We start from the raw sequence: 16245 nt of genomic DNA on the forward strand, positions 1-16245 counted from the left end.
TATTGTTGCTCACTCAGCATGTGACCCTGGGCCTCAGTCTTCCTCTGTGACCTTCAGGGGACCCGAAAAGCACCAGCCCTCTCCTCCTCCCCACAGTACCTAGCACTGTCCACCTGCTGTCTCTGGCGTGGAGAGGCAGTGAGGACAAGACCCTGACCCTTCTGGTTCGACCTTGCCCCTGGTTGACCAGCTAGCACTTCATCCATGCCAAGGACATGCTGTGTCAGCTTACCCTGAGAGAATGAGCAGGAAACCCGGGCCCAGATGCCCAAAACAGATAAGACTGTTCAAAACGCCATTTCTTTTTGTGGTTGTGCACCAGTTGTAACTTCTGCTTTTTGATAGTGAGTTTCGATGGATTTAGATAGGTCTTCTTGTGAAAGAGAAGTAACATCTGGAGGAGGGAAAGTGCCATGATGGAGCTAATTCTGGCCCTTCTACCACTAGGTAAAGTGCCTAGACCAGGATCTCTTTAAAGGAGACAGGCTAAATACGTCAGGGGTACTGATGAGAAGAAACCGTGGCCACTGCAAGCCTGACTGGGCCTGTTGGCAGCTCAGGGCTGCTGGGTCACAACTGGACCGACCAAACCACCAAGAGAGTGCGTTTTTGTCCATTAAATAAATGATGACGTTTATTATCCTGAGTTACACTTACTGCAATAGGCTTAAGTAATATTGAAGGACCAAGTCCTTCATCTCACCGAGGGCTGAAACATTTCAAAGCAGGCAGATACAATACCTCCAACATCTCTTGAATCCTCCCTGGGGCGCAATATAGATGATACTCAATGCAGCACTTACAAATGGGCTCATGACCCTTGACTCTTAAGTAAATGTATCACACACCTACTGTGCCAGGGGAATCTTCCTAGGTGCTTGAGAGACAGAAAAGGAATGAAGCATGGTGCCTTTCCTTGGGGAGATTTGATTCTGCGATCACACTAATGCCTAAATCAGGCTCCCATGACTAAATCAGTGTCAAAAGTTTCATGAGGAAGATCTTTAAAAAGTTCTATGGAAGCCGAGCTTTGGGAGAGCAACAGGAGATTCCTGGAGCCACAAATGCCAGGGCTGAGCTTAGAGCATGAGTGATGGAAGCAGCTCCCCAGCTCACAGGGAGATAGATGTGTGTATGTGCATGCGTGCACATTTGTGTTTTCTTGGCACTTCACTGTAACTGTGAATAGCCTCACCCCATATTTAGCCCAGACCAGATGCAGAGGTGACCAGTTCTTGTTTCTCTTTACCTCTGTGCTCTTCTCTCCTACTGTAGAGCCATATTTGGATGCAGAGTTCCTTCGGTTTCTCTATTTTAAAAAAAGTCATTAGACACCATGGTCAAAGGCTGTGAGCTGGAGTCTGTTCTCTACCACCATTCCATCATAAGTCCACAGCTAAGGCGGGTCCTTTGAGCCTTAACCATACCATCTGTCAAATATTTATCTCCCTACCTTGCTGGAAAGACAAGACATTAAAAAATGAGTTATCTTTTGACATCTCTTCAGAAAGCAAATTCTTTATTGAGCACCTACACTGTGCCAGACAATAGGCTAGGAATTAGAGTCCATCCAAATTCTCTAAACCACCACTTAACCTGCCCTACCCTTGGCAAATGGCTTTCAAAATAAGCATGCATAAAATGTGCTCCTTCGACCCGTTCCCTAAAAGAATCTCTTCCCCAGAGAAAAGCCAAATCAGGCTCTACAATTCTGGGCAAAAGAGAATAGGCTTGCTCATCAAAAAAAGTACACCATCATCTCCTGGCCAGACCTCACCTGATTTCTAGGAAACAGCCAGATCCTCCTCCAACCAATCCCTAGACAGAATAATAACACCTAGCTTCAGTCTAAGCTTCCACTAAGCCTGTTAACAAAGTAGTTTTTGATCTAGTTATTGCTCTGTATGGCTGCAGGAGGACAAGACGCACCCCTTCCACCCTGCCCCCCATCTCCTCTGAAATATAGACTTGAATTTCACTCCTTTCAGGGGCACAAAAGCCAACTCAAATCTGACTGCAGCATCATCGATAAACTTATTGCCTCCCCCCACTGGCACCCCCAAGACCCTATGTTTTCACCATTTCTTTCATTCCTGGAAAGTGATTTCTTTGCCCCAAGCGTGTGCGGAGCTCCCCTCCCTCTGCCCCAGCCCTGTGCGGTGCTTCGGGCACTCCTGGAGCCAGGCCCCGGGAGAGGCAGCCATTCTTAGCCTCCTGGACAAAGCAAGGGTTCCCTTGGCAACAAGAACCGAGTGGAAGTTGGAGAAGGGGTTTCCCTCCACCCCCACCCCGGTTCTCTTTGAACTCAGGAGCTCACCCCAGGCTCTCATGGAGGAATCTCTAACCAGGGTAGGAAAATCACAGTTCTGAATATCGGTAATTGGCGTTTGGAGACAACTGCTTTTGCATGCAACAGGCAGGAAAATATGGGCAGAGTGGGCGAATGAACTCGGGTGCAAGCGTCCTGGTGGGGTGGAGGGAAAGCTGGTCTCCTTTCTGTACACAGGCGAGTCTTGATCCCAAGCAGTTTGGGGCTGTCGGATGTATCTTAATCTTTTGCAAGATGGAAGAAAGAGGAAGGGTGGAAAGAGAGAGTGCTCAGGAGACAAGCTTTTATCTTGTTTTCTGCTTTCTCTCTTACCTTTTTCTTTTTGCTTATATAAACAAAAAGGAAATCAGAAATTACTTGTTTCCATGTTAACGTCAACTCCTGCTCAATTTTTCTGCCACTGCACTTGCATACTGCCTCTCTCTCTCTCCCCTTTTCTTTCTTTTTGGATTTTATTGTTGTCACGATGGAGAAGAAAGATTTGTAGAGATTTCTAAAGTGCAGCATGAACTTTTCTGGTAGAGCAGTGACCTCTGCGTGGCTGAGCCTGGACTGGGCTCAGTTGGGATTGACTGACCACTTCCCCTACGCATCTGCATCCCCGTCACCGACACAGATCAATCCAGAAGACCTCACTGTGCCTGTGATGGAAGGAATGTTTGCCATTGATTGTGTTCTGTAGTAATCAAAACTTTCTATAATCATGCAGAAGCTGGTCGCTGAAGTCTGGGCGGAGGGCCAGGTAAGGAAAACGGAAGGGAAAAAATAATTCAGCTCTTTTGTTTCATCCTAGGACTTCAGAGTAGTGAGGTCCCTGCTGAAAAGTCTGAAAGAAGCAGAGATGTGTCCAAGTAAGGGAGTGGGGGAGAGGAGGAAGCCACAGGCTATTCAGTTTCCTCTCTTCCCTTTCTCTGCTTTCCTTCCTTCTTTCCTCTCTGCCTCTTTTTAAAAAATTGTATCTGTCATAGCCAGAGTCCAGCCTAGGCATGACTGTTTGAGGAGGCTCTGAGAAGGTGCTTTAAGCCCTGTTTAAGGTTAAACTGATTGCTGCCTTCACCTATTTATCAGTATCTCAATTTTTAAAATCTTTCTTCTTTCATTTTGCGTTTGAACTTCCAGGAAACTCTTCAAGGACAGGCTCTCTACTGCTCTCCTTGCTACCCTCAGGTTCTAACCAATTACAGGGCCAGGCACACTTTGGGTGCTAATCAGAGTTTGTGGAATTGAGTGGATTCTTGAAGGAGCAGCTGGTATTACTGGCTATTAACCTTCACCATGTGTTGCATGGAGTGTGGCGCTAGGACACACTTTGTGATTAGGAGACCTAGACTCTGGACCAGGATGTGGCAGTGGGACCTTAGCCAAGCTGTTTCAGCTCTCTGACCCTTCATCCATCAAGTGACAGAGTTTGGATGAAAATAGTGTTTCTCCACCAGATGCGCTTATCTGAAGTCTCTGTGCTGCCCTCAAGCCTGGGGAGAAGAGAATTTGGTGGTTGAGGGTTGATGGTGATACAATCTGGTCAGACACACCCCTGCAGAGAAGAGTGCTGCAGACTGTAGAGATCGAGCAAGGAGTGGCTCAGGGATTGGAACTAGAAAAGTCTGGAGTAGACGACCTCTGACATTCAGAGATATGAGACTAATCTTTCCCAATTTTCTGTCACCTCTTGTATCGGGTACTTTCTAAGGATGAGACAAGGTAATACCCTGATTTTTCTGACTGAGGCAAGCACACTATTCTTTCAACTAGGGGTCGAGGAGACTAGGCTTCTCACTGCTCATAGATTTAAATCACTGACCTCAGAGTGGTGAGCAATGAACTCAAGCCAGTCATACTCCGTCACCCCATTCCAAAATATTCTTTCATTTATTCCACAATCAACAGATAGTTATTGAAAGTCTGTGAAGTCAGGCACCATTTATCAATGAACAAGACAAATTCTTTGCTCTCACCATGCAAGAGAGAAGGATAAAAAGGACAGACATGATTACTGCTTAGTATGATTGGTGCTACAAGAAACAATAAAGCAACATATGCAGACAAGCTGATGGATAAACTTGCCAGGAAAGGTCTTTTTCAGAAGGTGACATTTAAGTTGAAGCATCAATTAAATGAGAAAATGAGCCATTTGGATACTAAGAGAAGAGTGTTCCAAGCTAGAGAACTAGGAGTCCAAAGATCTTGATGTGCAAGTCTCCTTGACATGTTTTGGTGATTTGGTTTAGGTGCTAAGTCATGTCCAACCTTTGCAACCCCATGGACTGTAGCCCGCTAGGCTCCTCTGTCCATGGGATTTTCCAGGCAAGGGTACTGGAGTGGGTTGCCATTTCCTTCTCCAGGGGATCTTCCTGACCCAGGAATTGAACCAGGGTCTCCTGCACTGCAGGAAGAGTCTTTACCAACTGAACTACGAGGGAAGCCCTGACAAAGCAAAATGTCTGGGTCTGGAATAGGGTAGCTGGAGTAGAGAGGAAAGGTCAGAAGGGTGTGAATGTGATAGCACGGATCATAGGGGTCTTATAAGCCGCAGTGAGGACTCTGAAGCTACCTCATGCTGTTCTTTAATTGGAAAGGCTTGATTCCATCCAGAGTACGATGGGGAAGGAATTGGATAGATTTCACACGGAGGTTGTTAGATATGATCACTCCAGCAATTGGGTAGGAAAACAGTGTAACCAGAGACAAACAACAAACGCAAAATGATTAGCGTGAACATCCGTGAAACCTACAAGGGAAAGCACGTGGCCTTTGAGAAAATTGAGTGTGGCTGGATGAACCTGAATTTGAATCCTGAACTTGTGACTTACCCATTCTGTAAATTTAACATCCCTGATCTCTGTTTCCTCATCTATTAAAGAGGGATCCCATTGCCTTGTGAAGATGAAAGGAAAGGATGTACATTATAACAGAAGTTTAACATGATTGAGCTGTTAGTATCAACACTGATTCCACTGCCTTTGCCTTGTTGGCCACTGATGAACAAGACAGCTGAGGATGTCAGGCGAGTGGCTGGGGTCACATATCACCCTCTCTAAGTCACACTCCTTCGAGGAGTGAGAGGTAGGAAAAAAAAAGTAGAAGGTGACTTGCCTGAAGACACACAGCTGGTTAAGGTCTGGGCTGTATTGGGAGATGAAGGGGCAGGTTTTTTCCTGCCTAGTAGTCTTTCTCCCACACCAAGAGCCAGTAAACTGTGGCTACACAGGCCGAATCTAACTTATCCCATGTCTTTGTACTTGCATACATATTAAGTTGCTTCAGTCGTGTCCAACTCTTTGTGATCCCAAGGACTGTAGCCCGCCGGGCTCCTCTGTCCATGGGGTTCTCCAGGCAAGAATACTGGAGTGGGTTGCCATGCCCTCCTACAGTGGATCTTCCCAGCCCAGGGATCAAATCCAGGTCTCCCACCTTGCAGGTGAATTCTTTGCAATCTGAGCCACCAGGGAAGCCTGAGAATACTAAAGTGGGTAGCCTCCTTCTCCAGGGGATCTTCCTGACCAGGAATTGAACTGGGGTCTCCTGCATGGTGGTGGATTCTTTACCATCTGAGCTACCAGGGAAGCCCTATATTTAGCTTAGTTATCACCGACTAGGAAGAGGACCCCATCTTCAGGTCTCCGAAATAGCAGGACCGAGAGATTCTCTTGTGAAGGTGGAGGTGGGAGTCATGGTCTTGGTGTAATAACACAGCAAAGGGCCTCAGGCCACTGGGAACCAGCAAGGGAGCACTGGTCACCCAGGGAGGACAGAAAAGGAAGTGGATGAGGACTCTGGCCAAAGGGGCAGGAGTGGGGAGAAAAGGACTTCTGCATCCTTGCCCTCAGCTAGTTCAGATCCCAGAGACAACTATCTAAAACTCAGGTGAGGAGGAAACTGGAGGACTCTGGAAACAGGCTGATGCAGCAGCTCTAGTTGATCATCTTGGCTTCAATGTGCACTGATAGGGTGTGTCTGGGGGACTCTATCAGGGAGCAGCCACTGTAGGGTCCATCACCTTATCCCCCCGGATGACCATCACCAGCACGCTGAGAGAGAGTCCCTGCTTATTCTCAGACCCCATGGTTCAAGTTCTCCTGGGCCTCCCAGGGGTCCCCTCTTTCTCTCTCAAGACTTTAGGAGTCTGTAGGGAACTGTGGTACTAGAGAAGACTCTTGAGAGTCCCTTTGACAGCAAGATCAAGCCAGTCAACCCTATAGGAAATCAACCTTGAATATTCATTGGAAGGACTGATGCTGAAGCTCAAATACCTTGGCCACCTGATGCTGGGAAAAATTGAGGGCAAGAGGAGAAGGGGACAACAGAGGATGAGATGGTTGGATGGCATCACCAACTGATTGGACATGAGTTTGAGCAAGCTCTAGGAAACGGTGATGATGGTGTCTTGCCAGGGACCATTTCCTTGCCTGGCACTCAGGAAGACTGGGTTCAGTCCCTTTGATCTCCAGGTTTCCACTGATGCATTTAAGTAGACCCTTCTCCTAGGACTCCACTGGCCATAAACCTACTGATGCACTCGATCCCCAACCATGATTATTTACTTACTTCAAGGTTTTCATCTTATGTTGGCAGGCCTATTTATAGGTGTAAACTTATTGGTCAGAAAGCAGTGGTGGCTGCACTTGATTGAACCTGTGGAATCTGAGCTTGAACTTCATCCCTAGGTGTTCCTTTAGACTCCAGGTTTCAGACTTCAGCTTGTAGCCATAAGCAATGGAAACTGGGTTACACAGTTTTCAACTCCAGGTAATATAAATACACTACCATGTATTTCTTGGCACTCTTAACTTTCCACCCAGCCTACATGAAGAACACCCTAGCTTTTTGGAGTGCTGAATAATTCACCAGACCTATCAGCCTGGGTGTTTCAGAGCTCCTTCCACTGATCCAATGAACAGATGTGCTGATTTTTCACTTGTTCAAAATGTTTCGGCTATTTGAATGCCATGGGCTTGAGGACTGAATCAGCCATACTGTGTCCTGACATCCTCACTAGTTCACAGGCCAAGTAATTCTCTTTGCCTCACTCCAAAGGTTATCTTGCCTAATTTCTAGAAGCAGTTCAGTAACTGTGAGATTGAGTGGCGTGGCAACTCATTTCCAACTTGGCTTGCTGTCTGCACCATGGAAGACAGAAAACTTTCTTAGTGGCTATCATCTCTTCCTGTCCTTTTTTCTTCTTCCATACTGGTGCTCAGATGAGGTTAGGGCCACTGCAAAATGGTTAATTCAACTGTAACAAAAAACCAGCAAATCCAGGACCCTGGTGGCTAGTAGAAGAGCTAGTAACCTTTGCTAAGTCACTGGGGACTCAAGTCAAGTGGAACTCACTCAAACAGTTCCTACCTTCTTGGTGGTTACCACGGAAATGAGAACCCACTGAAATGAGCAAGCCTGCCCAAGGAGGTAAAGATGGACAACTAAACAGCACGTGGAGAAGAGGGGAATGTTATAGAAGGAGGCCTCGCAAAAAAAAATGATTTTTTACAAGTGTGGTTAATTTTACTGAGACTTAAAATTATGAACACAGCATGCATTCCCTCCCCCGCAAAATAAAAGCTTTGAGAGGCCGAGCATCTTTTGAACCAGAGCGACGAGGCGTGCGGGCAGCAGCAGCAGGCACCTGGGCCCCAGCCGTGCCGCCTCGTTACGATGACCAGCATGGTTAAGACAGTGTACACCCTGCAACCCTCCTGTGTGCTGAGCAGCGGCCTGCCCGCAGATGCACAAACTCGAGCCACTTTTAAGAGCCAGTTACCTGTTAAGTCCAAAGAAGTTGATGTTTCCAGACCTCATTCAGGAGCTTCAGAGAATGATGTTACAAAAATCATCAAACCGAGACGAGAAAATGGGCAGGTGAAGGTTACAGATACCTCCAGAAGGAACCTGAGGAAGAGCTACAAACCATTGAGTAAACAGAAATCAGAAGAAGAGCTCAAGGATAAGAACCAGCTCTTAGAGGCTGTCAACAAGCAGTTGCACCAGAAATTGATTGAAACTCAGGCAGTGAGACCCTGGCATCACAGCAGGACTCGACCGAAGATCACATGGACTCCATGCTGCTGTTACAAACTTTGCAAGATGAACTGAAGCTTTTTAACGAAACAGCCAAAAAGCAGATGGAAGAGTTACAGGCCTTAAAGGTAAAGTTGAAGATGAAAGAAGAAGAGAGAGCCCAGTTCCTTGAACAACAGACCTTATGTAGCAGTCAAGTAAATGATTTCACAACAGCCCTTGAGGAAATGGAACAGCTATTAGAAATATGATAAAAAGCAGGTGGCCACACGGCTCTCTCTTGGGGATAGACTCTCAGAGGAAGCTACTTAGGACATCTGCTTCTTGGCCATGATCTTCTAGGACTCACCATCCCCAGAATAAAAACAGTTTCTGCAGTAGGATTAAAGACAATTGATGTTGGAATGGCAATTCCTCCCTTAAGCAAGCATTCGTTCCCAGCCTTCAGATTGTCCAGCTCTCCTGAACCTCACAGTTCATAATTAGGGCCTACAGGAGAGGGGGCCTGAAAGCTTGGATCAGCCTCCTAGGATCAAAAAGCAGCACATCATTAGCATCAGGAGACTCTAAACCACCCACAACCAGAGAAGCCAGAAGATGTGCAGAAAGAAACAGTGAAGCATACATGCTCCATGGGAGACATCACTGAGGAGTCACATCCCTTCCTAACTTGGAACACATTCTGTCCCATCCTGGCTGGGCTCTGTAACCTCACTGTAAATTTATGAACTGAAAGTTACTTGAAATGGCTTCATAATGGGGTGAAGGTATAGATAGCAATAACACGTATGCAACAATACAACTTGGAGCTTTTAATCTTAAAAAAAAAAAAAAAAAAAAAGCTTTGAGAAAGTTTGATCTGCCTCCCATAAAAAGTTACAGAAAAGGAAACTGTCTGTGAAAGCCTTTAAAATCACACTATTTTGAGTATGATAATCATCAGGAGTATTTAATGCTGTCAGAAGTCAACTGATGTGGAATCACTTTAAATCAATGTAGTCATCTGTGTTGGCCCATTAGAAAGACTCCCTAGCACTATTATTTATGGGAAACATCCATCTACCAGCATCTAGGAGCAGTGTAGACAAAAGAAAAAGAAAGAAAAGGAGAAGAATTAGGAGAATCAAAGAAGAGGAAGGAAAATCAGAAGAAGAAGTAGGGACTTCCCTGGTAGTCTAGTGGTTACAAACCTACCTGCCAATGCGGGGTAAACAAGTTCGATCCCTAGTCAAGGAAACTCTCACATGCTGTGGGGCAACGAAACCCATGCTCCCCAACAAAAGATGTCACCGCAGTGAGAAGTCCATGTCCCACCACTAAAGAACAGACCCTGCTCGCTGCAAATAGAGAAAGCCCGTGCACAGCAACAAAAACCCAGGGCAACCAAAATTAAAATAAATAAAAATTTTAAAAACGAAGTAGTACTAGTAGAAGAAATAGTGGTAACAGAAGAAGGAGAAGAGGTGGAAGAAGAAATGGGTCAGTTTCATTGAATTCTGTCTAGTGCAACAATTTTCCTGTTTCCCAAGTGAAAACAATCGTTTTGTATTTAATCTGTAGCCAGAAAAAAATGATATCCAGTGCTAAGTTTGGCATTCCGTATTGTGTTTAACCAGGATTAGAACTAGCTAAGATTGTGCCCTTATGTATCAGCCTTTGAGATGTAATGACCTAATATTCATAAAGCGGAATTAGGCATCTATCACACAGCCCAGCCCTGTCTCCAGTTCACTTTTTAGTTCCACGCATCATAGTTGGGCTGAGCAAATGGTGTTTCTGCAAGTTCTCAGCATTTCTTTTGCAACTCTTAAATAAGTGTGAGAGTTGGAGCCTTATCTTTGTCCAGCCAACAATTATTTGCCAGATATAATTTTGTTTCCTTTTTACACGATGTTGACAAGTAGTAACCGCTGACTGTTTCTGTGTGATGTGATTAAAGCTGGTAGTGTGTGAGAGGTTCTTTCCGAGGGATCTCTCTAACCACCTCTTTCCAAGACACACACATTAATAATTCTTTAGCACCAATAGTTATTGTTTTCCTTAAACATTGTCAGCCTGAAGAAGAGCTTTCAAGTTCGGGGTTTGGGTTGTATTGTTTATTGTACCGCAAGGCAGAAGGGCGGAGAGTGGTGGGGAGCTGTTCATCCTCTCTGCATGTTGTCAAGTGTGGGGATGGTGATGGGAAAGAGTTTTTAAATTATGGGATAGAAACTGGGGTCCAGCGGGGAGGAGTAATTAGAGGATTTGGCCAGAGGAGGTGGAGGTGGGGCAGAGGGCAAGGACAGGGAGATGGGAGGGGTGAGCCATCTGGTGTTAATCTCCTGCTGTGTCTGCAGGGCAAAATGGCCAGGGCACTTTGTCAAGGTACAGTCTGCATTTGCAGACACAGATGGAGCAAGAGGGAGATTAATACATGTGGTTCTAACCACCTTTCATATCTTTACAGCTAAACATTATTTATAGAAATCAATTAGTCCTCTGTCTTTGCAATCTTATTATGAGTCTCTGTCCAAGTTTCTGGCAAGCTCTTTAAGAGGATGATTGATGGTAAACTTTCAGAATGAATAAAAAATGAACCTTCCCCTAGGAATTGGTGTAGTGGAGAGAAAGGTAAATGATAAAAATTACAAACTCTGCAAGTCACTAAGAAACTAATGTAGGATCAGTGTGGTCCTTGTGATACTGTTTTTCCTTGCAGGTTTCCTTTCTCGTCTCTTCTTTCTCTGTCTCTATCTTCCTTCCTTTCTTCCTCTCTCTCTCCCTATCCTTTTTCTTCTCCCTCTCTCTCTGTCTCTCCCTTTTTGCCCAAACACTTCCCTGCCTATTTGTTCTGGAAACTTTCAGAGAACCTGATGCCTACAACTGAACTTGTGGGAAAGCAAAGGTTTATTCATTTGCAAAGCTAGTAAATGCCACTTTGATTACTGATGCTCATGCAAGATAAAGAATCCCAGGGAAAAAAATGGAACAGAGCTCTCATGTTTTGTCTTCTGGAAACTATTATAAGAGATGGGAGCCGCCGATTGGCCTCTGTTAAATGAGTCTGGGAGCCATGTAATAGTAAGTATAAAATCCCATAGCTCAGACTCCAGTCTTGGTAGTCTCTTACCAAAGCAGCTTAGAAATGAGACAGTTAGGATGCCTCAAATGTGAAGAAGGAATTATCCAATAAAAAAAAAGCTGTAAAGCCAGAAGAGGACAGGAGACGGGGACACATGGCAGACAGATCTTAACTCCTGGAATCTTGAGGTGGAGGTGGTTTTATTTCCTCAGCTATAAGAGGATTCTCTGGGCCTCTAATAATTAAGACGTTACTGGTAGCAAAGGGCAAGTGGAATTAGAGGCACTCATTTGCCACTTGAAGGACTATAAAGAATGCCAGGAGATTTTAGGGAAGCTTCCTAGCCTCTGTGTCCGTCTCTGTAAAATGGGAAGGATATACTTCACTCAGAGGTGTGGTGTGAGGACTAAAGGAGACCAAGTGCTAAAGCGCTTAAGGTAGTGTGAGCACAACAGCGTCTCCCGAGGTGGCATCACTGGGGTAAAGAGGACTTGGAATGACTTTTCTCATTTTCTTAAGGTTTGGTGCTCAACACTGAACATGTTGCTTTTTTCTGTCAGCGGCATCTGCCAAGACTCTGCTAAGCGCCTCTGGAGAAGGCCATCTAGCACTGTCTCTCCCGCCCTACACTGCTACTTGAAATGGATTTGGACACAGTAGATGCTAAATAAATGCTGTCTGATTTTAAATTCTTTGTGTTTAGATGGGTTTTTCCACTTAATTTGAGCTGCTGATATAAATGTATACAGGCTGTGTATAAAGGTAGGCTAATAATATATAAAATATGTAATTTCTACTTCTTCAATAATTCCCCACACTACAGGGAACATCTTTCAGCTTCCAGTTTGATAGAATTAACTAACACAGTAACTGACACCTAATAAGTGCTTAGTAAACAGGTTTTTTTTTTTTTTAAATAATAATCACATAATAAAAAACATAATCACAGAATTTGGCTAAATCTTCATCAGCAATAGTTGGCTTGATTTTGGTATAAAACAGTTAACTTTTTAACTTTTAAATTTTTGATGCAGTTTTTAGAGGTTCACTACATTTACAGTTATTACAAAATATTGGCCATATCCCCCACTTTGTACAACACACCCTTGAGCGTATCTTATACCCGATAGTTTGTACCTTCCACTCTCCCACCCATAGACTGCCCCTCTCTGCTTCTCTCTTCCCATTGGTAACACTGATTTTTTTTCTCTATGTCTGTGAGTCTGCTTCTGTGTTGTTATATTCGCTAGTTTGTTGTGTTTTTTAGATTCCACGTATATGTGATATACAGTATTTGTCTTTCTCTGTCAGTAAACGATTTTTGAATGATGAATGAGGGCATAAAACCCACATAGGAAAATAAGAGAGAGAGATACACAAGGAAAGGGTTTTACATAAAAATTGAGTTAACTTTTCTTTTAGATTTCAACAGAAGAAAAATTGCATGACCTGAATTAGAAAAATAATTGCTTGCAAGCTATAGAAAATGTGTTTTCCTAACTTGAAGCGATTGGAAGATTTGGGGCAGTTCTCAGAATCCATGAGAGACAACAATGCTTGAAAAAATGCAGGATCCAGGCAGCAGCTCTGGATTGTGTAGCAGACCCAGCGTAGCAGTCTCCTTGGTCAGCTTCGATCATTATTTTCATCCTACTTCCACTTAAGCGTCAAAGTCACAGGAGTGAGACTAATTGGCCTAACTTGGGCCGCACATCCATCACATCGCCACGGTAGGGTGGGGTTCTTATTTATAGTCCCATCAAGAGTATAGAGAATGAGGAGAGGCCATGCTCCTCGAGGAAATCAGGATACTGTATCCAAACTGAAGACAAGAAGATGGCAGAAAATAAATGTTCACATGATAAACTTACCGATATAGAAATGCAACAAATTGTGTATATATTCATTTCCTAGGGCTGCCATAAGGAAGCACCACAGACTGGTTGACTTCAGCAACGGAACTAAATTGTCTTGTCATTCTCAGAGCTAGAATTTCAAGATCAAGGTGCTGGTGGGGTTGGCACCTTCTGAGGGTCCTAGGGGAAGGTTCTGTTCCAGCCTCTCTCTTTGGCTTGCTGATGGCTGTCTTCTCCCTGTGTCTCCATTTATGTTCTTTCTACACATGCCTGTATCCAAATTTTCTCTTCTTGTAAGGACACCATTATATTGGATTATGTACCACTTCCAAAGTAGCGCTAGTAGTAAAGAACCTGCCTGCCAATGCAGGAGACATGAGAGAATGAGAGTTCAATCCCTGGGTCAGGAAGATCCTCTGGAGGAGGAAATGGCAACCCACTCCAGTATTCTTGCCAAAAGAATCCCATGGACAGAGGAGCCTGGCAGGCTACAGCGCATGGGGTTACAAAGAGTCCACATGGCTGAAAATGACTTAGCACCCACACATATCAGATTAGGTCCCACCCTAGCGGTCTTTTCAGAGCCAGACACCCTGGAATGCAAGGTCAAGTGGGCCTTAGGAAGCATCACTGCAAGCAAAGCTAGTGGAGCTGATGGAATTCCAATTGAGCTATTTAAAATACTAAAAGATGATGCTGGGAAAGTGCTGTACTCAATATGCCCGCAAATTTGGAAAACTCAGCAGTGGCCACAAAACTAAAAAAAAAAGGTCAGTTTTCATTCCAATCCCAAAGAAAGGCAATGCCAAAGAATGCTCAAACTACCTCACAATTGCACTCATCTCACACGATAGCAAAATGATGCTCAAAATTCTCCAAGCCAAACTTCAACAGTATGTGAACTGTGAACTTCCAGATGTTTAAGCTGAATTTAGAAAAGGCAGAGGAACCAGAGATCAAATTGCCAACATCCACTGGATCACTGAAAAAGCAAGAGAGTTCCAGAAAAACATATACTTCTGCTTTATCGACTATGCCAACGCCCTTGACTGTGTGGATCACAACAGTGGAAAATTCTTCAAGAGATGGTAATACCAGACCACCTGACCTGCCTCCTGAGAAATCTGTATGCAAGTCAAGTAGAAACAGTTAGAACTGGACATGGAACAACAGCCTGGTTCCAAATCGGGAAAGGAGTATGTCAAGACTGTATACTGTCACCCTGCTTATTTAACTTATATGCAGAATACATCATGAGAAATGCTGGGCTGGATGAAGCACAAGCTGGAATCAAGATTGCCAGGAGAAATATCAATAACCTTAGATATGCAGATGACACCACCCTTATGGCAGAAAGTGGAGAAGAACTAAAGAGCCTCTTGATGAAAGTGAAAGAGAAGAGTGAAAAAGATGGCTTAAAGCTCACTATTCAGAAAATTAAGATCATGGCATCTGGTCCTATCATTTCATGGCAAATAGATGGGGAAACAATGGAAACAGTGAGAGACTTTATTTTTGGGGGGAACTCCAAAATCCCTGCAGAAGGTGACTGCAGCCATGAAACTAAAAGACGCTTGGTTCTTGAAAGAGAAGTTTATGACCAACCTAGACAACATATTAAAAAGCAGAGACATTACTTTGCCAACAAAGGTCCATCTAGTCAAGTCTATGGTTTTTCCAGTGGTCAGGTATGAATGTGAGAGTTTGACTATAAAGAAAGCTGAGCGCCAAAGAATTGATGCTTTTGAACTGTGGTATTGGAGAAGACTCTTGGGAGTCCCTTGGACTGCAAGGAGATCCAACCAGTCCATCCTAAAGGAAGTCAGTCCTGAATATTCATTGGAAGGACTGATGCTGAAGCTGAAACTCCAGTACTTTGGCCATCTGATGCGAAGAGCTGACTCATTTGAAAAGACCCTGATTCTGGGAATGATTGAAGGCAGGAGTAGAGGGGGATGACAGAGAATGAGATGGTTGGATGGCATCACCGACTCAATGGACAGGAGTTTGAATAAACTCTAGGAGTTGGTGATGGACAGGGAAGCCTGGCATACTGCCTGGTTCCATGTGATTGCGAAGAGTCAGACACGACTGAGCAACTGAACTGAACTGAGTGATCTTTTTAAATTTAATTACCCTGTCTCTGAATATAAGCACATTCTCACATACTGGGGGATAGAGAGCTAGGAATTCAAGGGGTAGGCTGACACAATTCAGCCCATAACAGCATGCTATAAACACAGTGATTTACTAAATTAATCAAATTGAGCAGAACTATCAATAGACATACCCATTGTGTCTATAGCATTTTTTAGTGAAAATGGAATAATCATTCAGCAAACTCTGCAGAAATCTTTGATGTTTCAAAATTACTGGTTGAGCTAATAAAAACAGAGATAAACAGATTTTCTCCTCTCCATTATTCTCTATTAAAAACACATGATCTTTTGCTATAGAGTTGCTATTGGAGACTACTGAAATAGCATACATATTTCTTTGGGGACAAATTAAAAGCAGCAATAATAAATCTTAGCTTTCTAATATTGAAAATAAATTAAAATAAAAACATATTTTGAAACTTGAAAAATGAGAACTGGGGGCCTTTCTATATCTGAGATGCCAATTTTGCCTGTAAAAATTTTCAGAGATTTTTCTAAGAGCAGAGCCAAGCAGAAATGACTCAATATTACCTCCCACTGCACATACAAATTTTCTCTTTGACTGTGGCCACTGTTTAGATCTGACGTTATCCAGCTTTAAGCAATACACAAAGTAAATAATGTTCATGTGGTGATGCAGAAAGCCCTGGCTGAATCCTGAGCTATTTAACTTGTGTCCTAGAATTCTCAGCTTTCAGAGTTTATGGTCCTATGATTCACATGTTCTCCACACACACATCTGTGGTTTTCTTCCATGACCAATGTCCACTTTTATTAGACCTCATCCTCCATACCTATGTTTGCTTGGAAAGATGTACTGCACTG

The 16245-nt window shown here is 43.9% G+C and overlaps 1 protein-coding gene and 1 pseudogene across 1 annotated transcript in view; both read left to right on the forward strand.

The window, feature by feature from the left end:
* Window positions 1-2270: 2270 nt before the first annotated feature.
* The window catches only part of ANKFN1 (ankyrin repeat and fibronectin type III domain containing 1), a 362043-nt gene continuing 348068 nt past the window's right edge, over window positions 2271-16245 (forward strand). Inside the window, exon 1 of the mRNA XM_043902728.1 lies at window positions 2271-2349. Within this exon, the coding sequence (XP_043758663.1) occupies window positions 2329-2349 (21 nt within the window). The 5' untranslated portion in view covers window positions 2271-2328. The remainder of the gene's footprint in view (window positions 2350-16245) is intronic.
* On the forward strand, window positions 3033-9164 carry LOC122695658 (annotated as a pseudogene).

This window comes from Cervus elaphus, chromosome 5 (genome assembly GCF_910594005.1).
Source record: "Cervus elaphus chromosome 5, mCerEla1.1, whole genome shotgun sequence".
Lineage (NCBI taxonomy): Eukaryota > Metazoa > Chordata > Mammalia > Artiodactyla > Cervidae > Cervus > Cervus elaphus.